Genomic DNA, 22,384 nt, shown 5'->3' on the forward strand with positions numbered 1-22,384 from the left:
GCGCGCGGGCGCGCGCCGCCGGAGATCTCGCGCGCGCCGCCGGATCATCTCTCGACCGCGCGCGCGCGCGTCGTCCGTGGACGGCGCGCGCGTGGAACGACGACGACGCGCGAACGCTGGACTGACGTCGATCGATGGGCGCGCCGGACGCAGGACGAGTGCATGGACGAGGGCGCGAACGGGACGACCGCTGCGACGACGGCGACGGGCAAAGCGCTGCCAAAGCCGAAGATCCCGGCGCCGAGACCGCTCGGCGGGAGCGGTGGGAACGCGAACGCGGTGAATGGGAACGTACATGGAAGCGCGGTGAGCGCCGGGGGTATTCCGGCGCCGAAAGTGGTGCCGACGCCGAAGGAGTCCGGCGGGAAGAGCGCGCAAAAGGCGAAGAACGGAGGGACGAGGGAAGCGAAAGATGGAGTCGATGGAGGACACGGCGGCGTCGATGGGTCGCGCGCGATGGCGCGCGACGGTGCGGGCGTGGCGATGAAGACGATCCCGGCGCCGAAGACGGTGGGGATGGAGGGCGGGAACGCAGTCAAGGCGACACCCGCGCCCAAGGTGAGTTTCACCGCGGGTACGCCGACGAGCGCCACGGCCATGCCCGCGGTCGAGAACTTACAGATCTCCGGAGGTAAACCCCCGCTATCTCCCGTGAAGCCGGTGGGCGTTTACGTGCCGCCGGGTCAGAGAGCAAAGGATGGTCAACAAAAGCGAAACAAGCAAAAGGAAAACTTCGTCAATCCGAGGGACGACCCAGATTACAGACGCGACTCGGCGTCACCGGCTTCGGAGAATCGGAACGGTAAAACGAGGATCGCTAACCTGTCATCCGGCGGAAAAGCGACGAGCGTGACTATAGGAAGTCAAGACGCGTCCGCGGAGAAGGTGGCGGCGACGCCGGGCGCCAAGACGACAAAGGAAATCAAAAAGGCGCTGGATGCGAATGACATTCACACTGCGATGGATCTGTTCCATTCACGTTCCGAAGCTGGTCTCATCGACACCGAGGCCACGCGTTCGTTGCTTCATTACTGCATCAAGACGCCTGGGGCGTTGCTGGACGCCTTTCCCATCGTCGCCTACGCCAAGCAGAAAAAGTTCAAGATTACGCTAAAGCAGTTCACGCAAATCTTGATGGCTTTCCCGCAGCGCGCGAACCCGATTGACGCCATGGAGGTCTTAAACGCGATGGAGCCGATGATCAACTATGAATCAAAGTCAGTGGCCAAATATCACTTCCACTTCGCTCGTTTGATCATTCAAGAGTTTTTGGAGGAAGCCCTTCAGACGCTCGATCGCATCGCCAATGCGCCGGCGTTTGGCTTACAAGAGAGTGGCTTGGCGGCGATGGACATCATCATCGAGCCGTTGCGAGGGAAGAATGGTCAGCTTGTATTGACCATTCCGCCTCTTGGCGCAGAGTTGCAGAGAGCGTTGCTCAAGGGCGACACTCTTCTTCTTTCGAGAACGGGCGCAACTGATCGCTCTTTGACGCTTGGTGAGCTTCCAACGGGCTCGAGAGGGTTCGACGACGGCGCAACACGCTCGAGAAGTGGTGGTTACCACGCTGAAACTGAGTTCGAAGCAGAAATCGTGACTAGCGCGAACAGAGTAACCGTCAAGCTCGTAGGCGTTAACGCCGACACGGCGGCGACCGTTCGCGGCGGTGGTTGGCGCATCGATAAACTGGCGAACCGAACATCGTTCCATCGTCAGCTCAAGGCTATGGAAGACATGATGGAGGTGAAGCAAAGCACGGGCCAAAAGGCGAGCGTCGACGTCAATATTCGTGATACCCTCATCGCGGGTTGGGATGGCAATAAGGCCAACCACAAAGCGATTCCGGACATGTGCGAAGCGAATCTCGCGGAACACATGCACATCGCGACGCGTCAGAAGATGATCGACCAAGCGAAGGACATTCCCGCCATGCAGCACATGAACCAGTCTCAGATTGACGCTCTCATGGCGGCGTTGTTCAACCGCATCACCCTCATCCAAGGTCCGCCCGGTACGGGTAAGACGCACACGGCTGTCGCGCTAGTGCAAATGTGGCTTCGATGCGGTACGTCACCGATCTTGTGCACGTCTGATTCGAATATTGCCGTGGATAACTTGGTCGACGGGTTGGCAAGAGCCGGTGTTCGAGTCGCGCGCATCGGTCGTCCCGAGGCCGTGCGTCAAGATCTCATGCCGTACATGATTGAAAGTATCGCTGGCATCGATCAGGACTGTCGATGGAGCAAGAGCGATCAGTTCCAGGCGATCAACAACGCCTTGCGCAAAGCTGAGGTGATTTGTGCCACGTGCGCGGGCGCTGGCAGCGACATTCTCGAGCGCTTCTCATTCCAAGCGTGCTTAATTGATGAAGCTACGCAGGCCACCGAGCCCGCGACCATTATCCCGCTCACAAAGGGATGCAAACAAGTGGTACTGATCGGCGATCAGAACCAGCTCCCGCCGACCATCATCAGCCGTGAGGCCGAAGCCGCGGGTCTCGGTGAGAGCCTTTTCGAACGTCTCATTCGATCCGGCATTCGCACGTACATGTTGAAGGTGCAGTATCGTATGCACCCGGCGATCGCGTTATTTCCCTCGCAAACGTTCTACAAGGGTGAGCTGTTATCGGGTACACCGCCGAGTCAGCGTCGTGCGCCAGTCGGTTTTGACTGGCCCGTTCCCGCAGTCCCCTTGGCGTTTGTCAACGTAGAGGAGGGCGCTGAGCGCTCGGACGGATCTTCGCAAACGAACCAAGCTGAAATCCAGCGCGTGGTGAACATCGTGAAGAAACTCGCCGGGGGCCACGAGGTATTACCGGGTGATATTGGTGTCGTAACGCCGTACAGCGCTCAGGCTCGCGCTATTAAGAAGATTCTTCGCGGCAACGCTCCAGAGCGCACGCGCTTCGATGCACCTGCTGATCCAACGTCAATGAAGGCGGTTGAAGTCGCAACTGTCGACGGTTTCCAGGGTCGCGAAAAGGAAGTTATCATTTTCTCGTGTACGCGTGCGAATATGAACGGAAACGTCGGTTTCTTGGCGGACACGCGCCGTGTCAACGTCATGCTCACGCGAGCAAAGCGTGGTTTGATCATCGTTGGACACATGAAAACGTTGCAACAAGACGAAATCGTGTGGAAGGGATGGTTGAAGTGGGCGCGAGAAAGCGGTTTGTGCTGTGGTTTATCCGCTACCGATTCTGAGGCGGCTAATAGATTGGCCACCATCGGTATGAGCTCGGCTCATGAAATTGGTGGAACGGGCATCGGACAAGTGTACGTTCAGAACGCTCTCGGCGCGCCGGTATCCTGGGCTAAGCAACCTGATACGACGCCCATGCAACCAATGCTTGCCGAACGCGAGGTCATCCCAGATGCTTGGGATGACAGCGACGACGAGGGTGGTACGGCCATGGCGACGATGACGAGCGTGTCCAGCCTCACCGGGATCGCCGACGGTGCTTGGGACGCATCCGACGACGAGCTGTGAGAGTTTCCTTTGTTTCCATTTTTTCGGGGGGCTAGAAAGAGAAGAGATAATTTTAGTTGCTAGAACGACGATAGGTCTGTTTAATCCACTGAGTTGAATCCATGAACTACAAACTGCTAATGTCTGGCTAAGATGAATCCGACTCAATCAAAATACAACGCTCGGCGTGCTGCAGCGTACGTACTTGCCGCTCGCTTCGCTTGATCGTACGACCACGGCTCAACTGTCGGCACCTTATCTTTCAGTGCGCAATCTGGCCTCTGACGTATCGTTTCGACCAGACTCGAAAACTGATGCCAGAGAACGATGCGAGAGCAGATTGAAATCGCGCTCGCGCCGCCAAGTGATGTGCCTGTGCGTCCGTCGTGCGCGGAGGCGTCACCCTCGCCAAACGCCCAGGAAATGCTCTCATCACCGTCACCGGCGAGCTCACGCCCACCACTCGAGCTCTCGACCCCCCCACATTCTAGCTTGATAGTGCTGTGCATCATCCAAGGATGAGATCGCGGGCCGTCTCCTCTTCGTCTGCCGCGACAACATGTCGCGAAAGTGCATCGCGAGAAATCAAACTTTCGTCCGATCACCACGGATTTGAGACGCACTGGCTCGACGAAATGACTCAATAACGCTCCTTGCACGCCAACGGCGTGCCATCGAGCTATTTTATCACTGCATGAGAGAGATTTTCCGGCGACTCCAATAGCGCGTGACGCGTGCGATATCAAAACGCATCCGGGAGGTCCTTCGATCAGGGAATCGTCGTCGTTGCCCTTGTACGATGGTCCGAACCAGCCTTGTTCGATCTCCGGAGTTACGTGCGTTTGCAAATCACGTGCATCGTGATCGTTCCAATCGTGACTAACCACACCCTTCGGCCCCGCGCTTGCGGCTCCGCACGGCGCCGTGGAAACGTACAGGTGTATGGTGACGTCTCGCTTGAGCGCAACCGTACCTGTGGCGTTGTGCTCAAGGAACGTACTTTCACCCGCACGAACGAGCGACTCCAGCTCGCGATACAAGAGGCGCAACAAACCTCTTCGCGCTAATACCTCAGCGTGACTGTCATGCACGTGCGCGTCCCAAAGAGAAGCATCCGCTCTGTTTCCGATTGCTGCCGCGACGTCTCCCGGAACGAACTTCGTACCGACGCCAAGCGAAAGCACCGTGAGGTCTCTCGGCTCATTTTCGTTCACGTTTTGCGCGACGATTCCAGCAATCACCGCTGTTCCTCTCGTCGCCGCGGCGTGCGCGGAACATCGAGATCTATACTCCGCGCCGACGCGCGCAGCTATTCTGTTTGCTAACGTTGATGAATCCGAGCCTCGCATTCGGCTCGCCGCTGCCGCCTCGCGTTCGGCGACGAGTATCATCTCTTCCGTCGGTGCCGAGCCGCGCGAATTCATGGCGCGATTGATAACGCCTTCGACGTCGTGGACGTATGTACCGGAACAGCATTCCGTGAGTTCTCTCGCTAAGGTGTCGTCAATTTGGTTCCCGTTGATCCAAAGCGTGCGAAGCGGGTTGCCAGCGGCTTGTCGCTCTCGCAAGGCACTCAATAGCGCTCGAGCGCCGATGTTCGAGATGCTATTGTGATCCAAGTGTAGCTCGATCAACCTAGACGCGTTCACGGAGCGAGATATCGCTTCTGCGATCGCTACGCAACCATCGTCTCCGATACCGTTTCCCCCCGAGTCGAGTACCTCGAGCGCTCCGTGTACCTCGACGAGTCGAGCCAACGCTTTTGCGCCGTCAACGCCAATGTCATTCGCATAAACGGCAAATTCACGCAAGGACCGATGATTTTCGAGCAGAGCGTTCGCGAGTTCTACGCATCCGCGCGCCCCAATCGAGTTGTGATGCGCTCCGAAGGCACGCACGCTCTCGCGCCTTTCTCGCAAGGCGTTCGCGATGACGAGCGCGCCTTCGTCACCGACATGCCGATCCGAGACACTCTTCAACGCTTCATCACATCGATCGACGTGAATAAAGTTTGCAGCTGCCTGACCGGCAAGCCGCCTGAACGAATCCGTGGCAAAACCTGGATTACCGCTCGCGTTCACACTCGTCGTCGGCGGCGAGCGTTCCAATTCGTGTCTCAACAGCTCCATTCCCACCTCGCTCAGGGCGTTATCGCGCACGTCTAGTCGCTCAATGACGACACCATCGTCGAGCAAAGCGCCGATGCACGCACGAACGTCGTCGTCCGTTAGACCTATCTTCCGAAACGACGCGACACCGTCTTTACGAACCTCCATTCCGCGCGCCGCCTCCATCCTACGCGCGCGTTGCCAATTGATCCGACTCCGCTCTCGCACCGCCGTCGCCATCTCCACGCTCACCTCGGGATTATTCGTCATAACAATCGACTCCAACGCCTCGTTCGCCTCGCATGCGCGTATGAGCGCTCGCGCATCGTCGGCGTCCAGCCCGTTGTCCCGCAAGTTCACGCTCCGACACGTCGCCGTCTTCGTACCCATCGCTCGCTCCAGCGCCCATACGCGCCCACCGATCCCGCACCGCATTAAATTCAATCCTTTCACCGTCACCAGGGCTTCGAAAACGTCCCGCATCTCGTCGTCATCGCTCCGTGGCGTCTCCGCGAGTTCTGGCGTCTCCGCGAGCGACAGTTCCTCCAATCCCTCCAGCGCCCCCGACGTCGCGAGCGCGCGTCTCAGGTCCGCTCCCGGGATCGAACGTAACGCGCCGCTCAAATTGAGCGTCTTCGCGCGCGATTCTTTCGCCGCATCGAGGACGGCGATCAAAGCGTCGCCGTCGCGCAGCGTCGCGCCTCTGAGTGAAATCCTCACCGACGCTTCGCTCGACGCCTGCGACGCGCTCTCGCGCGCGCGGACGAGCGCGGACGCTTGGGATGCGTCGAGGGGCGGTTTCGTCTTTTGTCGCGCGCGACGACGCACGGGGTCAGCGTCGCCGGTCATGCGACGCGACTCCGCGCCGCGCGTCGCGGAGTGTCCAACGCACGGCGTCGCGCATCGGGTTGGGAAACTACGAACTATGTTTGATTGTTTAGATTACACCATATCGTCGTCGTCATCGTCGTCATCGTCATCTTCATCGTTATCGTCATCGTCGTCGTCTTCTTCTTCGTCTTCGTCTTCGTCTTCGGATTCGCCGTCTTCGTCCGTCTCCCACTCCTCGTCCTCGCCCTCTTCGCCGGCGCCGCCCATGACGTCTTGCAACACGTCAACCGCATCCGTGGCCTCGTCGTAGACCGTCGTCACCCCGTCGTCGTTCTCCTCCACGTCCACGCCGCCGACGTTTTGTTTCGTCGACGCGCTCGCGTGCAAGACGAGCTCCAACCGCCCCAACAACGCCTGCAACGATCCTTGCATCGAGACGTGCGATTCGATCGTCTGCGACAGCTTCAACAACGTCGCTCGCGCTTTCGGCGCGCTCGACGCGTATCCAGCGTGATGCAACAAGATTGTCCTCGCCCATCGCGCGCACCGCTCGCCGCTTCCCGGCTTTGCCTGCGCCCTCGCCGCGCACTCCGACAACAACTTCATCGCGTTCGACGCGCTCAACCGACTCACCGTGTTCGCGATCGTCGTTCTATCATTCACCGACAAGCACCGTTCGATCAACGCCGCGTCGTCCGCGCGCAACGCTTGCGACAACAGCGCGCTCAGCGAATCCGCCCGCGCCGTCGTCGACCCGGACCGCCCTTTCCCGTCCGCGTCCCCACCGTCGCCCATCGCCCGCGGCGTCGCGTCCAGCGCCCCGTCGGCATCGAACGCGGCATCGACCGTCGTTCCATCGATCGCGCGTCCACGGGCGAGGCGCAGCGCGCGCGCTCGGGCGCCGAGCGTCGTCGACCCCTCGGCCGCCGCCGCCTCGATGGCGGCATCGTCATCGCATTTCGTCGTCCCGTCCTCGTCCTCGCGCTGCGGTCGCGACGCCATCGCGCGCGGGGGTAACATCGAGCGTCGCTTCGCCATCGCGCGCGTCGGTCGCGGCGTCGTGGCGTCGAGGGCGCGCGATGCGTCGACGGGCGATGCGTCGACGGGTGTGTGTGCGCTTGATGGTCATACAGATTATACGATACGGTACCATACCGTATACTGTGACACATGTACGGCTATGTGGGTGCGACAGCACCGCGCGCATCGGCGACCCGGCGCGTCGACGCGCGAGACGCCGGCGCGACGCCGACGCGCGCGCGAGAGGGGGGGCGTCGGACGAAGGGTTTTTTCCCGCGCCCGCGTCGACGTCGCGGCGGCGCGTCGACGGCGACGCGCGGCGCGCGACGGTGGTGCGGATTTTGAAATCATCATCGCCGCGCGCGCGTCCGTGGGCGTCGACGACGCCGAGATATCGCGCGCGACGCCGAGACATCGCGCGCGTGGACGCCGTCGGTGCGCTGGGCGCGCATGGGAAGCGACGGGACGATCGCGTCGACGTCGGGGGCGGCGTTCGCGTGCGGACTGTGCCCGACGGCGCGGCGGAACGGACGGCCGAGGAAGTCGTTGCGACGATGTTACGACGCGTTGGACGCGGACGAACGGCTCCCGCCGACGCTCATGGAACGCCGAGACGCGGTGCCGACGGCGCTGCATCAAGCGTGCGCGTTGTGGTGCCCGGAGGTGTACTTTGACGCGGCGACGGAACGGTTGAGAAACGTGCGGGAGGCGGTGACGCGGGCGAGGCGATTACGATGTCATCGGTGCGGCGAGAGGGGGGCCGCGGTGGGGTGCGCGATCGATGCGTGTCCGAGGAGTTATCACTTGGTGTGCGCGCACGAGGATGGGTGCGCGTTCGCGGTGGGGGAGTTTGCGCTCGCGTGCCCGAGGCACGTCGGACGATTGGCGCGAGAGCGCCCGGACGCGCGGTGGGCCGAGGTTGGCGTGGAGGAGGACGTCGTCGGGGACGTCAATGGAGATTTGAATGGGAATGGGATCGAAGGGGCGGTGGGAGATGGCGCGAACGGGGTCGGTGGAACGGGCGCGCCGGCGGGCCCGGCGGCGGTGGCGACGATGGCGGTGAAAGGAGCGACGCCAATTTTAAACAGGATTCGCGCCGCGGCGGAGATGAATCGAGGGATGAATCAGAAGAAGAAAAAGAAAAAACGGGCGCGGTTGAACGACGACCGGTTCATGAACACACGTGAGGGGGCGATATATCGCACCGTCATCGAGGCTGGCGCGCGCATGAACGCGGAGAAGGACAAGGTGGGCGCCATCGAGGACGACGACGAGGCGTTTCGCCTTCGGGAGTCCAGGAGATTGGATAAGGACAAGGCGGAAATCCCGCGGGTGATAATTGGTGGTGGACTCGGGACGTCGGAGTACTCCCAAGGGTGGGAATCGCTCGCGGGGATGGAGGAGCACGTCAAGACGCTCAAGGAGATGACGCTGCTGCCGTTGACGTATCCAGAGATATTCGAGCGTCTGGGCGCGGGCGCCGCGCGCGGGGTGTTGTTACACGGTCCACCGGGGACGGGGAAGACGGCAGCCGTGCGCGCGATGCTCGGCGCCGCCGCGCGAGGACCGACACCGATTAGCTTTTTCAGTCGCCTCGGGGCGGATTGTTTGGGCAAGTACAGCGGCGAGGCCGAACGCAAGCTTCGTTTACTCTTTGAGGAGGCGGAAAAGCGACAGCCGAGCATAATATTCTTTGACGAGATCGACGGGTTAGCGCCAGCGAGGCGAGGTGGGGGGAGTTCAGGGGCACAGGATGAGATTCATTCCTCCGTCGTCGCGACGCTTCTCGCCCTGATGGATGGACTCTCGGGGCGTGGCTCCGTCGTCGTCATCGCGTCGACGAACAGACCAGACGCCGTGGACGCTGCGCTTCGGCGACCGGGACGATTCGATCGCGAGTTGTTCTTCGGCTTGCCGGACGTGCGCGCGCGGGCGGAAATACTGGACGTGCACACGCGCGCGTGGACACCGCGGCCGAATCGAGCGACTCTCGATGCCTTGGCGGGTCTCACCGAAGGTTGCGCCGGGGCAGATCTGCGCGCTATCGCGAACGCGGCACTCATGAGCGCACTAAGACGATCTTGTCCGTCGCTCTTGCGCGGTGATCCAACGCGTGATTCGCTCGCGGCTGAACTCGAGGCGCGGCTGCCGCCGCCGGAGAGCGCGCAGACAGCGCTCGACGAGGCGAGCCGCGCGAGTGCGTCCGGACACGTCGGCGCCCAGTTGACGCTCAAGCAATTTGAAGCGCTTGCGACGCGCGTGCGTGTGTACTGGCCGATCGAAGATGCGCATCACGAGGCCACGATTGTCGGGTACGACAGGAACGCCGCGTGTCATCGACTGCGGTATGACGACTCCAATCTCTTCGACGGCGAGGAAGTTTGGATGCAGCTCTTCAGACCGAACGTGGACGTGCGAGTGCTCGAGTACGATGAGATGGATGTAAATTTCATCGTCGGAGGGAATCCCACGTACAAGGCGACGACGCGCGCGCGTGTACGCGAGACGGTCGGACATGCGAGAACGCTCCTGAAGAGTTATCGAGCTAGTCGACGCGACGGTGTCTCCGTTTCTTTCGCCGATTGGCAATGCGCGCTGAAGACGACTTCTAGCGCGTGCTCGGCGAGAAGCGCGAGCGCCGCGCTCGTGCCTCGAGGCAAACCACTCGATGAGTACATGAAACCTCTACTGGGCGACTCGGCGCGACGCGCGGTAGACGAGCTCATCAAGCGCGGCGCTGCGCCAGCGAGCGATGACGAATGCGGTGACGCGAATAACGAGGAAAAGGGATCCACAGTCAAGAGTTGTCGCATACTCTTGGCTGGAGAGGGCGATAACGGTCAGCAAGAGGTTATGGACGTCGTCTTGAACCGGTTGAACGCGACGTCATCGCACCTGGTAAATCTGGCTTCGCTCATATCTCACGGCGACGGCGACGCCGCGCGCGGCGTTGCACTGTCGCTCCACGAACCCCTTCGCCAGGCCATGCGCACGCAGACGACGTTAGTGATGCCTAATTTGGATCTCTGGGCGTTGGCCAGGACCGATGACGAGAACGGCGAAGAGGGCGTGACAACGAGCGCGCTCTGGGATCTCGTGCAAACCACCGTCTCGGAGTGTTACGCGGACGACGGGAACGAATCTTCAGGGTCGCTTTGCGTAGTCGCTTCGGTTGGATTGCCACACAGTGCTCTTCCGAGCGGCATCAAACATTTTTTCGAAAAATCGGGCACCGTTTTGAACGTCGAGCCGAATCTGTGCGAGACGTCAATCTCGTGTAGCTTCGGGCTCGCGGCAGCACACATCGGCAAAGACGTCGAGTCGGCGCACAGAGAAGCGCAAGCGCGCAAGTCAATGGCGTCGCAAGTTATAACGTCGATGTCACAACGCGTCGCGGAGATGAGACCGAACAACGCGGAGACGACCGAGACGGCGGAAGCTGCGTGCGAAGCGCTTCGAATTCGTGTCAGACGAACTCGCGCCGTCGTACGAGGGGCGATTGCAAAGTGCGTGAAAGAGCTGCTCAAGACGCGTCGATTCGACCGCTTCTTCGATAGATCTGAACAGGCGGGTAATTTGATTCGGTTAGCGCTCGACCGCAAGATTGGCGACCCGAACAGATTCATCAAGGATCTTCGTGCGTGCGCCAAGGCGCTTAAGCCACGACGGAACACGCACTCAAACGTGCATAAACCGGTCGTTTCTCTGGGATTCAACGCCGTGGACACGCTCGAGAGTTGGTTCCATCTCGGGGTGACCGAACTGTACGAACAATACGTCGAAAAAGACGCCGAGTACGACGAGGCGTTGCGCCGAGCGGCGACAGCTCTACCTCGAACCGCTGCGAGCGAACCGCTCGACTTAGTTGACTATACCGTGAAGACGACGACGACGACAAACGTTGTTCCATCATTACCCCCGATCGATCGCAAGAGCATCGTCGACGAAGTCACGACGGCACTCAAGACGGGTTTGTCATCGTGCAACACGCTCGCTGAATTCAGAGCGCTCGTTGACGACGTTCGATCGATCAAACGCGCCGAAATGCGGCGACGCGTGGAGTGCGCGTGTTAGGGTGAGACATCCGTCATTATAAATGGAAACACGCTGTAAGAATAACGTCACTAGCCATTGATAGATTAACGCACATCCCACCGCTTTACGGATGAAACAGTTGAAAAAGCATCGTGTCAACGCCAACGCCCACCACTCGCTCCACACCCTCCCGCGTGCCGTGAAACTCACCCACGATGGGGGCCTCTTTAGCATGCACCTCTACATCTGACGCGCACCCCGTGGAGATTACCTCAATCGACCTCGCCGTGCTAAAAATCAAGAAATCAATCCAAAGACTCGAAGGTTCCATCGATCTCCTCGAGCGCGACATTCACGCCGACGGCGTCGAGGCGCTGCGCAAACGCGCTCAAAAGGTTCTCGCGATGAATATCTTGCGACGAAGACGCGCGCGGTGCGCTTTACGCGAGAGATTAAGCGCGCACGTGTTGAGGCTACACGAGGCGTTGGTTCGGTTTGATTCGGCGCGCGCGGACGCGGAGACGCTGGAGGCGATGCGTCTCGGGAACGACGCGGTGGAGCGTATCGTGCGAGAGACGACGGATGTCGAAAGTGTGATGCGGGACGTCGAGCGGTTGCGGCATTGGTTCGAGGCCGCGAACGAGGGGGCGATTTTGAGCGACGCGGATGTGGAGGAGGACTTCGCCGAGTTGGTGCGGAGCGAGGCGACGGCGCGCGTCGCAGCTGGCGAAGTGCGCGATGGGAAAGCGATGGATACCGCGGAGAGCGTTTTGGCGTCCATGCCGAGCGCGCCGAGCGAAATTCATCCAACGAGTGGAGCTTCCGTGCCGAGCGGCGAACCCCGACGACGCGTCGCGGTCGCCGAGGACGCCGGATGACGCGGGAAAAGAAAAAGATGACGCCCTCGGTTACCTTTTCGTCACACGTGCGCGCGGTCGCGCGTCGTGCAGTCGCAGCGATGCCGGGGACGACGACGCGCGCGTGCGCGACGCACGCGCGAGGCGGGTTCGAGACGAAAACGCGCGGTCGACGACGCGCTTCGAGGCGAGAGCGCGCGGTCCCGAGGTCCTTCTTTGGCCGCTCGGATGCCGAGCAGTGGCTCGGCGATGCGCTCGGGGACGGCGACGACACACGAAACGCGAGCGAGACGTCTTCTTCTTCGTCCATAGACGCCGCGTTCGCGAGCGTGGCGAAGAAACGGCGCGGGTTGGCGCTCTTCGAGGCGGAGTTGGCGAAGGAGGACGAGGAAGACGTCGACCTCTTGAAGTGCGCGTGTTACGTCTCGATGCATCAAAACCCAGACCTAGACTGCGAGCAAGTTCGACGAGACATCGATGAGATGGCGACGGTGGTGAAGAAGCGACTGGACGACGAGCTCGGACCGGAGGGCGAGCGTTTTCCGTTGAGAACGATTAAGACGCTGAGCAGAGCGTGGGCGCACGACCTCGGGTTCACGGGTAACGTGGAGGATTATTACGACGTCGAGAACTCGTGCATCGATCGCGTCCTGGCGCGGCGAACGGGGATCCCGATTACATTATGTCTGACCTACATGGAGATCGCCAAGCGGTGCGGGATCACAATGGTCGACGTCGGCATCCCCGGACATTTGTTGTGTCGACCGGTTGACTTCGGCTCGAATTGCGCCGTGGACGAGTTGGAAGAGATGGAAATCTTGGTCGACGCATTCAATCAGGGCGACATCATGTTCATCGAAGAGGTCGAAGATATCTTGGCTAGAAACTCGGGATTGGCCGAGGGGCAAAAGGTACAGATCGATAGATCGTTCTTGCGAGAGACAAAGATTCGCAAGCGAGCGTTTTTGACGAGAATGTTGACCAATCTGCGCGCAATTTACGACGTTCGCGGGGACGATAAATCGACGCTTCTCATCTTGGAGTACATGATGGTGTGTAATCCATACGAGAGCTTGCGCGTGCCGCTGACAAAGGCGCTCGGGCTGAGCTATTTCAAGAATCAGAGGTGGGTCGACGCGTCCGAGACGCTCGTTTCGCTCGGGGGATCCGGCGACGTCGAGGTTGACGCCGTGTTACAGAGCGTCGAACGAATCTTGGCGCTCGAGAGCGACGCGATCGGTAAAGGGGAGGACGACGACGACGGTAGTATAGATACTTAGTAATACAAATTGGTGCGCGTCAGCATCGACGCTGTTTCTTCGCTCTCAATTTCTTTTTGAGCTTGGCTTTTCGTCGCTTTTCGCTCCCCAAGCGTTCGACGGGCGCCTCGAGAGCCGGCGTGGGCACCTCTTCTCTAGTGTCTTCTTCGTTCGCGTCGTCGTCTTCACCGTCCTCGTCTTCACCACCCCCCTCCTCTGTCCCCACCGTCTCCGTTCCCACGTCCGTGCGTTCGACGAACGCTAACCGTCCTATTAACCCGCCGGACGTGCTCGCGACGCCTTTACTCGCGCTCGCGTCTCGCGTCGCCGCCCTGTACGTCTCCACATCGATCGTCGTCCCCCGCTTATTCGGTATCGGCCTCAGAGGCATCACACCCTCGATCGTCGGCACCGCATCGATCGCCGACGACCGCATCGCTCGCGACGCGGCGGCGTCGTCGCTCTGCGCATCCATCTCTTTTAATTTTTCTTCAATGAACGCCGTCCTCTTGAGAAAGGTTTCGGTTCGTGCGCGCTTCGTGACCGCGGCGTGGCGCAAGCCTTTGGTGTACCGCTTCGACAGACCCTTCGTGCGCGTGCCCTTGGGGCACGGCATCGCGCGCGCGTTCGGTGACGACGCACGGCGCGGGCGCGAGGCGACGTGTGCCGATGGCGGCGGCTGTGGGTCAGTGGTGATTACAACGCGGGCGACGCGGCCGCGGCGGCGATCGGGGCGACGCCGCGGATCACGTCGGTGATTTTTTCGACCCACGATCGGTCACGGGCGTCGTGGGCGTCGAAGCCACGTCTCGAGCGCGTCGCGCGCGGGCGTCGGTGGCGAACGTGAAGGCTTCGGGAACGGTTCGCGAGCGCCACGCGTCGCCGTTGGAGAAGCGGTCGAACGCGGCGTTCTTCTCCTCACGCATGCGCCTGGCGGCAGCCTGGCGGGCGACGTGGGTGTCTAAACCCGGTGTTTTCGACGTCGCCGAGGCGGGCGTCGTTGGTGGTCTGGACGCGCGCGCGGGCGTCGCGAGCGTCGTCGCCGGCGCGCGAGACGGCGTACCGGATGTCGTCGACGCGCTCTTCGTCGTCGGCGGCGGCGCGGACGAAGCGACCACAACGTGCGGCTGAAACGTACAGTCCCGGAGCGATTCCTCCATCTTCAACTCGCGCTCGGCCTCGAGCACGCGTTCTTTACGCATCGACCACGTCCTCGAGCGTTCGAAAAATCCTCCGCTCTCCGCGCGCGCGGCTAATTCTCTCGACTTTCTCGAAATGCTCGGCTGAAACGTGCACTGCTCGAGCTCAGCCCTCAACTCGAGCTCGACCGACGTCGGTGGTGTTTCCACCTTCGGCTTCCCACCCCCGTGCTCGTTCTCCGTCCCCTTGACCTTCTCCCTGCGCCGCTCCGCCAACGCTCTGGATTTCGCATTCAACCGCGGCGCGAACGTCGGCGTCTCCCTCTCCTTCACCCGTCCCGACGCGTGCGCGATCATCGACGCCCCAGCGTGTAACCGCGCGATCGACGCCGCGATCTCCGTCGCCGTCATCACCTTCGTCGTCACCGGCGTCGTCCGCTCCGCGCGCCGCGTCGGCGTCGGCGTCCCGCGCCGCGCCGTCCCGCGCGCGCGCGATCGCGACGTCCCCTCTCCCGCGCGCGCCGTCGACGCGTCCTCGACCCCGGATTCACGTTCGAGCCACGCCGATCGCATCGCCAATCGCTCTCGCCTGCGCGTCGTCGTCGTCCGCGCGTCGTCGTCGTCGTCAGTCGCGTCGTTCGTTCCCGTCGTCGTCCCGTCGCGTTCGCTCGCCGCGCACGCACACCACCGCGCGCACGCCCGCGCTCGGCGCCCGCTCGATCGTTCCCGTCATCGCGCGCGACGCGCGGCGTCGGGTGCGGCGTCGGCGTCGACGGATGTTCGATCGGCGGTCTCGTGAATGCGTATGAAATAATGTCCCTCGACGGCATCGGCGTCGACGTCGCGTCGACGCACACCGCCCCGCGTCGCGCGCGCGCGCGCGATGCGCATCAAAATCTTCCCCGGGAGCCGCGCGGACGAGACCTCGACGTCACCGGACGCGCGCGAGACGGCGGCGGCGGACGGCGCGGACGCGGATGACGAGACGCGGCTTCGCGCCGACGTCGCGCGCGTGGTCGTCGACGCGGCGACGATATACGCGCGCGCGCCGCGTTTACAAGGGCGCGACGACGAGGTCGCGGCGCAGGGTCCACCGCGTCGCGCGTCGGGGACCGGGAGCTCTGGGTGATCGTCGAGACGCGGGACGAGACGCGACGGCGACGACGACGACGCGCGCGCGGCGCGGTCGAGGACGCGTGCCGACGCCGACGGGGCGCGCACGGCGGTGTGGGACGCCCACGCGGTGGTGGTGGCGCGTCCAGGGAGGAATGATCGCGTCGAGGGCGTCGTGTCGCCGCGTCGTCTCGCCGACGAAGGCGTCGAGATCCGTCGACGAAGGACTTTCTCGCCGAGGAATCGGGAGAAAACACGGACGAACGAAAGAAGAAGCCCGAACGCGAGACGACGCAGCGGGAGGTCTCTGCGCGCGCGTCGACGACGACGTCGGGCGTCGCCGCGCCGCGCGCGAACGACGCGCCCGAGCTCGCGATGAGCCATTGTATACAACAGATAGGGTTTAGAACAGATTTCGGTAAAATCGAGCAACGTCCGAGCCGCAACAAATTTTTTTCAATGGGAAAAGGTAGTTTTTGGACGACCGCGGGGATCGATCGAGGCGGGTGCGTACATCGTGCACGTGGGTGAGGCGCGCATCGAACACCGCTCGAAGACCTTGCATTGGGCGGCGCGTCCGGAGGACGACCGAGAAAATGTAGAGAAAATGTATACGATGGCCACTGTCGACTCGTCGAAGCCGACGAGAACGAAGTGGACCGCGTGCTCTTTCCATCACGTTCCTTATGGTTCAGGAATCTCTGTCTCACCCAGACGTGTCGTAAAAAGTACGGGTACTTTTCCACGCGACGCATCGTCGCCGTCGCCAGTGCGCGGCGCCGATCGCGTCGACGTCCACCGCCGCGCCCCGAACTCGGGCTCTGGGATGAAGCGCATCCGCACACCTATTTCGATGACCACCTTGACTGTGCGCGGCTCCGACCGCATCGTCTTGGCTAATGGACTTCGCATGCCCGTGAATAATGTTGTTATAGCCCTTCAACCTAAACCCTAAGCTTCCAAGGAATTAAAAAAACGATGATAGGCTTAAAAAGCCTACAATGGGGGGTGCCGCGAATCGAACGCGGGGCCTCTCCCACGTTCAACGGAGCGCACGTCAGCGCTGGGTTTAGGCACCCGAAGGGAGAATCATACCACTAGACCACACCCCCGTTAAGTATGCGTCATTATGACCTTGAGAACGGTAAACCTACTCACCCCCAATCATGACTCCTTCACGCGAACAGGGTTACGGTGTGAAATCCGTCGATGCCGTGACGTTTTCTTGATGTACGAGTCGTGAATGTGTCCTATAGTATTTTACGTCACGCCACTATTTTACCGTGTAGCCATCATCATCAACGCCCATCGTCATCGCCCGTGCCCATCCCATCGTCGTCCTCCGTCTCGTCGCGCATCGCGAACGTCCAGGCGATGAGCGCCATGAGTAACACGACGTTCATGAGGGCGAAGACATCGAGGTACCACAGACCGGTGAGCGCACCTAGACCGCCCACCGGGGCGTCGCTCGCGAAGAAGCCCTCGAGCGGGTTGGACCCGTCGGGCGGACGCCACGGCGCGAACGCGCGCGGGACGACGCGTCGTCGGTTCGAACGGTGCCTCCTCGACGCACTGGTCGACGGCGGATGGATGAGGTTCGGTCGCGATCGCACCGGGGCGAACGCCATGGTGTGACGAGCGAATACCGCGCGTTCCTACGCGGTATTCTCGGCTTCCTGCTTCGCCTTCTTCTTCGCGCGTTTCTTCGCGTTTTTGCGCGCGTTCTTGCCCACCCCCGAGTCCTGTACTGATAATGGGCGGTCGTCGGGATGATCCTTTTTTGAGGAATCCTTCGAGGACTTTTTCTTTTTGCCGAACGCCGCGTCGGCGTACGACCTCGCGCGAATCGTATCCTCGTCCGTCTCGTCGCTCGATGAATCGCCGTCATCGCGACCGTCCTTCTTCTTCTTTCCTCCAGAGTCTCTGCTCTTCTTCCGCTTCTTCTTTTCGGTCTGCTTGGCGTAGAATTCCTTGGCCATGCGACGAGCGCGCGCGCGTTGGTTCGCGCCCACCGCCGCCTCGTCGGCGTCGTCCCGATACGGCGCGAGCTTCTTCAGACCGACGATTTGGTTCAAACTCTTGTCGTCCATCGTGAGAATATCGCGCGTCGTGAGACCAAACATCTTCGGCGCGACGTCTCTGTAAGGGAATCGAGTGGGAAGTTCGCCCGCGATGAAGTCCTCGGCGTCGAGCTTGTAGTACTCCTCCATCTTCTTCTCGAGCTCCTTGCGCCACTTCTTAGCCGCGCGCTTGGAGTACTTATTCTCTTCGATGTCCACGTCGGGCTCCGCGTCGCCTTCATTTTCTTCCTCTTTTTCTTCCTCTTTTTCTTCCTCGCCTTCCTCTTCTCCGTCTCCCTCGCCTTCCTCATCGTCGTCTCCACCGCCCTCCGCCGCGAGCAGCTCCGCCAACTCCTCCTCTAAATCACCAAACTCGGGCTTTTGGAGCGCACCAGTGGCCTCGCCGTCTTCACCTTCGTAATAATCTTCTCCGTACATCTCCGCCATCGCCCTGTCGTGCGCCTCCGGGTCGAACTCAGTGTTCAGTAAGTCGTCCTTGAGCTGCTCTTCAGGCAAACCGCCGATGGAGCGAATCTGTCGCATCTTGTTTTCAATCTCTTCTCGCTTGAGATTCTTCAGCCTACGGACCTCGGCCAGGAGTTTGGCGCGCTCTGACTCTTTGCGTTCCTTCACTTTTTTGCGTTTATCGCGACGCTTGGTGTCCTCTCGACGAATCAAGCCCTCGATGTGACGCGAGTGCGACACGAGACGATCGCCTCCGGGCTCCTCAAATCGAAAGTTATAATTGTGCTCAAACTCCTCAGCGCGCTCGAGGAGTTCGGAATCGCTCGCATCGTCACCGCCATCATCCTCGTCGCTCGACGAGTCGCCGCCGATGACGTTACCCCGAGGCATCCCGTTCTCTTCGCCCTTCAACCACTGCTTTTCGAGGACGTAATCGCGCAAAAATTTTTCCTCCTTGCTCAAAGCGTCCTCGTCACCAAAGTACTCGGATAACTTTTCCGTCGCCCCGCTCATTTGTTCTGCGCGTCGTTTCACCACGAGTCCGCCATCATCATCCTCGTCGCTATCGCCGCCGATGGCGCCCTCGGCGGCGTCCTTGAACGCGCTCTTGAGCGCCGCCTGTTCCTCGACGTACGACGGTCCCGCGCTCGCACGCATAGCCTCCGCCTCCGCTTCAGCGTCCTCGAGCGCGGTCGCTCCACCTTCTAACAACTGGTTCGCCGTCACCTCTCTCAGCGTCGCCGCCTTTGGCTTCTTTTCCTTTGTCTTCGCCCGCTCCGCCGCCGCCTCCGCCGCCGCCTCGCCGTCGTCGAAAAATTTCGTCTTCTCGTCGTAAATGCTCGGATCTCTCCTCCGAATCCGCGTCAACGCCTCCGCGAACGCACCGTCGAACGCGAGCTCCAACCCCTCGTCCTCATCGCTCTCCGTCTCGCTCGAATCGCTCGATTCGCGCTCCGCGTCGTCTTCGCTCCGCGCGTTCGCGCCGCCGTCCCCCCCCCCCGCCGCCCCCAACGCCGTCGTCGCGTACTCCCGCTCGAGCTTCGCCTGCAATCGATGCATCTCCTTCCGCCGCTCGTTGTGCTCGTACCTCGCCGCGTACGCCGCGTTCACGCGCAGGTCATCCATCGACGCGCTCGAGCTCGACCGCCCATCGTCATCCGACGCCTCCGTCGCGCCCGCGCGTCCACCGCGCGCCCGGTCGTCGCGCGCCCCCCCGTCCTCCCTTTCGTCGTCGTCGTCGTCGTCGTCGAAGAGCGCGCGCGGCATCGTCGACGCGCGTCGACGTCCGCCGCCGCCGCCGCCCAGCACGCGCGCGCGCTGGTTTCGTCGACGAGTCATGACCCAGACGGGAGCCCCTATTCCGTATACAGCACACCGAGACACCCATCGAAGCGCGCGCTGGTTTCGACGACGGGTCGTGACTCATGCGAGCGCCCCTATGCCGTATACAGCACACCGAGACGCCCATCACGCGCACGCGGGACGCGTGACACCCGCGTGCGTGCCCACGCATCGACCGAGGGACTCCTCGACCGGTCACGACTCAAGCGCGTGATCCCATCGCGCGCGACCGTCGACGTCGCGCGCGTCGGGGGCGCGCGACGACGCGCGCGACGTTCGACGACGCCCGCGCGCGACGGACGACCGTCGAGGTATTTTCACCCGTTTTCACCTACGTCGCGTCGAGCGCGTCGTCGACGGTCGCGCGACGCCGCGGGATCGATCGCGACGTTCGCGCGAACGAGGCGCGCGCGCGGCGTGGGCTCGACGGGGCGACGGACGCGTCGACGATGGGGATGTTCGCCCGCGCGCGCGTCGACGCGCGCGCGGGTGAGACCTCGGTGACGGATGACGTGGCGTGGGACGTCGTGATCGTCGGCGCGGGCGTCGCGGGGGCGTCGTTGGCGCACGGATTGGGGGTCGAGGGCCGACGCGTGTTGGTGATCGAGCGCGACATGTCGACGCCGGATCGCATCGTCGGGGAGTTGTTGCAGCCGGGGGGGTACGTGAAGTTGAAGGAACTCGGGTTGGCGTCGTGCGTGGAGGGGATCGACGCGCAGAAGGTGTACGGGTACACCATGTTTAAAAATGGTGAGGTGGCGACGATGACGTATCCGCTCGAGGGACGGACGGATGACGTCGCGGGACGGAGCTTTCATAACGGGAGATTCGTGCAAAAGCTTCGAGAGAAGGCGATGGAGGTGGAGGGGGTGACGATAATTCAGGGCACGGTGAAGAAGCTCCTGAATGACCGCGGAGAGGAGTGGAGCGGAGAGGACGGCCAACGCGTCGCCGGCGTGTCTTACACCGTCGGCGGAGAGACGTGGGATAAGGAGAAGAATGCGCTCGTTCGCGATGCGTCGACGATGCAAACGCACGCCGTGTACGCTCCGCTCACCGTGGTTTGCGACGGACACTTTAGCAGTCTGCGTACAAAACTGTCGCCGAAATCCACGCCCAACCATCCGAGCCACTTCGTCGGCGTCATCTTGAAGGGGGCGCCGAATGATTTGCTTCCGAACGGGCATCACGGACACGTGGTCCTCGGAGATCCATCTCCGGTGCTATTCTATCCAATCTCCAGCACCGAAGTTCGGTGCCTCGTGGACATTCCGGCTTCGGTGAAGATGCCGTCGGTGGCCAAGGGCGAGATGGCCAAGTACGTGCTAGAGAAGATCGTCCCACAGGTGCCAGAGAAGCTCAGGCCGCACCTCGTCAAGGCGGTGGAGGAAGGTCGATTCAGATCGATGCCGAACAAGACGATGGCTGCGAAACCCAGCCGAACACCCGGCGCGGTGTTGCTCGGCGACGCGTTCAATATGCGCCACCCGCTCACGGGGGGCGGGATGACTGTGGCGCTCAACGACATTTCCACCTTTAAGTCCATGCTGAGCCCGCTGCCAAACTTTTCAGATTCAAAGGCGACGGCGGCCAAGTTGGATGAGTTTTACCGCCACCGAACGCGACCGGCGCTCACGATCAATACGCTCGCCAACGCGCTGTACGCGGTGTTTTGCTCCGACGGCGACTCCAGCATGGATGAGATGCGTCAGGCGTGCTTCGAGTACCTACGATTGGGTGGCACCTACGCTAGAGGTCCGATCGCGCTTCTCAGTGGACTCGATCCGAATCCGCTCAATCTCGTCATACACTTCTTTAGCGTCGCCCTCTTCGGCATCGGCAGACTCATGGTGCCGCTCCCGACGCCCGAGCGCTTGCTTAAGAGCGGGAACATCCTTACCGGGGCGTGCAAGATCATCTTCCCCATCGTTAAGGGGGAAGGTTTCGCCCGAATGTTCTTTCCGGCGTGGGTTCGAACGAAGATGGGTATCATTTAGAATTGTTTTACGTAATAAACACGCTTACGTTCGATTACACCCTGATTCAGTCACTCGCGCGCTCCGCATCAATCGTCGAACGGATACTCCTCCGGCACAATCTCCACCAACTTGATCCGAATCGCAAACTTATCCCCGTTCCCGGCCAGAGGATCGCTCTCGAACGCGCACGTCGTCCGCACCCGCACCGCCTCGAGCGCGCCTCGAATCGCTCCGCACAACGCGTTACAGTAACACAACCCCTCGTACCGCTTCGGCAACTCCACGAACTCCGCCAACGGATTCGTATCCATCTCTATCACGCACTCGTCTACATCCTCGCTCCAATCCCTCGTCCTCGCGTCGACGCCCAGGAACATCTTCAGCGCCGTCTTCGCCACCGCCTCGCACGCGTCTTCGAACGACCGACACGCCCGCGCGCCCGCGCCCGTCCTCGACAAATACTCCTCCACGATGCGCGTCCCCATCGACCGTCCGACGCGCTCCAGCGCCGCGTTCGTCGCGTCCACGTCGTCCTCGCGATCGCGTAAAATTTGTCGCACGAGCGCCCCGTACGTCAGCGCGAACAGCTCCCCCGAGCACCGCTCCGCCCCCTGCCAGCACCGCGCCCCCGCGATCGCGGGATCGGTCCGCCGTCGTCCGTCCGCCATCGCGCGCGCGCCGTCGCGCGCCGTCGGGCGCGATGTCGCGC

At 61.7% G+C, this 22,384-nt stretch overlaps 14 protein-coding genes across 14 annotated transcripts in view; 7 read left to right on the forward strand and 7 right to left on the reverse strand.

Moving 5' to 3' along the window:
* Positions 1-162: 162 nt before the first annotated feature.
* OT_ostta08g03070 (P-loop containing nucleoside triphosphate hydrolase) lies at positions 163-3,489 on the forward strand (the record flags this gene model as incomplete). The annotated part of the gene is made up of 1 exon (XM_022983619.1): positions 163-3,489. The coding sequence occupies one exon, from the start codon at positions 163-165 to the stop codon at positions 3,487-3,489; it is 3,327 nt and encodes a 1,108-aa protein (XP_022841019.1).
* Positions 3,490-3,632: 143 nt separating this feature from the next.
* On the reverse strand, positions 3,633-6,425 carry OT_ostta08g03080 (Leucine-rich repeat, ribonuclease inhibitor subtype; the record flags this gene model as incomplete). The annotated part of the gene is made up of 1 exon (XM_003080823.1): positions 3,633-6,425. The coding sequence occupies one exon, from the start codon at positions 6,423-6,425 to the stop codon at positions 3,633-3,635; it is 2,793 nt and encodes a 930-aa protein (XP_003080871.1).
* A 93-nt stretch (positions 6,426-6,518) lies between these two features.
* On the reverse strand, positions 6,519-7,445 carry OT_ostta08g03090 (Small-subunit processome, Utp12; the record flags this gene model as incomplete). The annotated part of the gene is made up of 1 exon (XM_003080824.2): positions 6,519-7,445. One exon carries the CDS (start codon positions 7,443-7,445, stop codon positions 6,519-6,521), a length of 927 nt encoding a protein of 308 aa, XP_003080872.2.
* Positions 7,446-7,877: 432 nt separating this feature from the next.
* On the forward strand, positions 7,878-11,501 carry OT_ostta08g03100 (P-loop containing nucleoside triphosphate hydrolase; the record flags this gene model as incomplete). The annotated part of the gene is made up of 1 exon (XM_022983620.1): positions 7,878-11,501. The coding sequence occupies one exon, from the start codon at positions 7,878-7,880 to the stop codon at positions 11,499-11,501; it is 3,624 nt and encodes a 1,207-aa protein (XP_022841020.1).
* A 176-nt stretch (positions 11,502-11,677) lies between these two features.
* Positions 11,678-12,340, forward strand: OT_ostta08g03110 (Snf7; the record flags this gene model as incomplete). The annotated part of the gene is made up of 1 exon (XM_003080826.1): positions 11,678-12,340. The coding sequence occupies one exon, from the start codon at positions 11,678-11,680 to the stop codon at positions 12,338-12,340; it is 663 nt and encodes a 220-aa protein (XP_003080874.1).
* Positions 12,341-12,420: 80 nt separating this feature from the next.
* OT_ostta08g03120 (unnamed product) lies at positions 12,421-13,599 on the forward strand (the record flags this gene model as incomplete). The annotated part of the gene is made up of 1 exon (XM_022983623.1): positions 12,421-13,599. One exon carries the CDS (start codon positions 12,421-12,423, stop codon positions 13,597-13,599), a length of 1,179 nt encoding a protein of 392 aa, XP_022841021.1.
* A 19-nt stretch (positions 13,600-13,618) lies between these two features.
* On the reverse strand, positions 13,619-14,194 carry OT_ostta08g03130 (unnamed product; the record flags this gene model as incomplete). Its single annotated transcript, XM_022983624.1, has 1 exon — positions 13,619-14,194. One exon carries the CDS (start codon positions 14,192-14,194, stop codon positions 13,619-13,621), a length of 576 nt encoding a protein of 191 aa, XP_022841022.1.
* Positions 14,195-14,324: 130 nt separating this feature from the next.
* OT_ostta08g03140 (unnamed product) lies at positions 14,325-15,450 on the reverse strand (the record flags this gene model as incomplete). The annotated part of the gene is made up of 2 exons (XM_022983625.1): positions 14,325-15,306; positions 15,401-15,450. 2 exons carry the CDS (start codon positions 15,448-15,450, stop codon positions 14,325-14,327), a joined length of 1,032 nt encoding a protein of 343 aa, XP_022841023.1.
* Positions 15,451-16,446: 996 nt separating this feature from the next.
* OT_ostta08g03150 (unnamed product) lies at positions 16,447-16,785 on the forward strand (the record flags this gene model as incomplete). Its single annotated transcript, XM_022983626.1, has 1 exon — positions 16,447-16,785. One exon carries the CDS (start codon positions 16,447-16,449, stop codon positions 16,783-16,785), a length of 339 nt encoding a protein of 112 aa, XP_022841024.1.
* Positions 16,786-17,128: 343 nt separating this feature from the next.
* On the reverse strand, positions 17,129-17,458 carry OT_ostta08g03160 (unnamed product; the record flags this gene model as incomplete). The annotated part of the gene is made up of 1 exon (XM_022983627.1): positions 17,129-17,458. One exon carries the CDS (start codon positions 17,456-17,458, stop codon positions 17,129-17,131), a length of 330 nt encoding a protein of 109 aa, XP_022841025.1.
* A 27-nt stretch (positions 17,459-17,485) lies between these two features.
* Positions 17,486-19,480, reverse strand: OT_ostta08g03170 (KRR1 interacting protein 1; the record flags this gene model as incomplete). Its single annotated transcript, XM_022983628.1, has 1 exon — positions 17,486-19,480. The coding sequence occupies one exon, from the start codon at positions 19,478-19,480 to the stop codon at positions 17,486-17,488; it is 1,995 nt and encodes a 664-aa protein (XP_022841026.1).
* Positions 19,481-20,145: 665 nt separating this feature from the next.
* On the forward strand, positions 20,146-21,693 carry OT_ostta08g03180 (Aromatic-ring hydroxylase-like; the record flags this gene model as incomplete). Its single annotated transcript, XM_003080832.2, has 1 exon — positions 20,146-21,693. One exon carries the CDS (start codon positions 20,146-20,148, stop codon positions 21,691-21,693), a length of 1,548 nt encoding a protein of 515 aa, XP_003080880.2.
* Positions 21,694-21,761: 68 nt separating this feature from the next.
* Positions 21,762-22,343, reverse strand: OT_ostta08g03190 (TRAPP I complex, Bet3; the record flags this gene model as incomplete). Its single annotated transcript, XM_022983629.1, has 1 exon — positions 21,762-22,343. One exon carries the CDS (start codon positions 22,341-22,343, stop codon positions 21,762-21,764), a length of 582 nt encoding a protein of 193 aa, XP_022841027.1.
* A 32-nt stretch (positions 22,344-22,375) lies between these two features.
* The window catches only part of OT_ostta08g03200 (LETM1-like), a gene marked incomplete at both ends in the record, with an annotated part of 1,920 nt that continues 1,911 nt past the window's right edge, over positions 22,376-22,384 (forward strand). The window contains one exon of the mRNA XM_003080833.2: positions 22,376-22,384. This exon is cut by the window's right edge and continues 1,911 nt beyond it. Coding sequence (XP_003080881.2) covers positions 22,376-22,384 — 9 coding nt within the window.

The sequence above is a fragment of the Ostreococcus tauri genome (assembly GCF_000214015.3).
Source record: "Ostreococcus tauri WGS project CAID00000000 data, contig chromosome 08, whole genome shotgun sequence".
In the NCBI taxonomy this organism is placed as follows: domain Eukaryota; kingdom Viridiplantae; phylum Chlorophyta; class Mamiellophyceae; order Mamiellales; family Bathycoccaceae; genus Ostreococcus; species Ostreococcus tauri.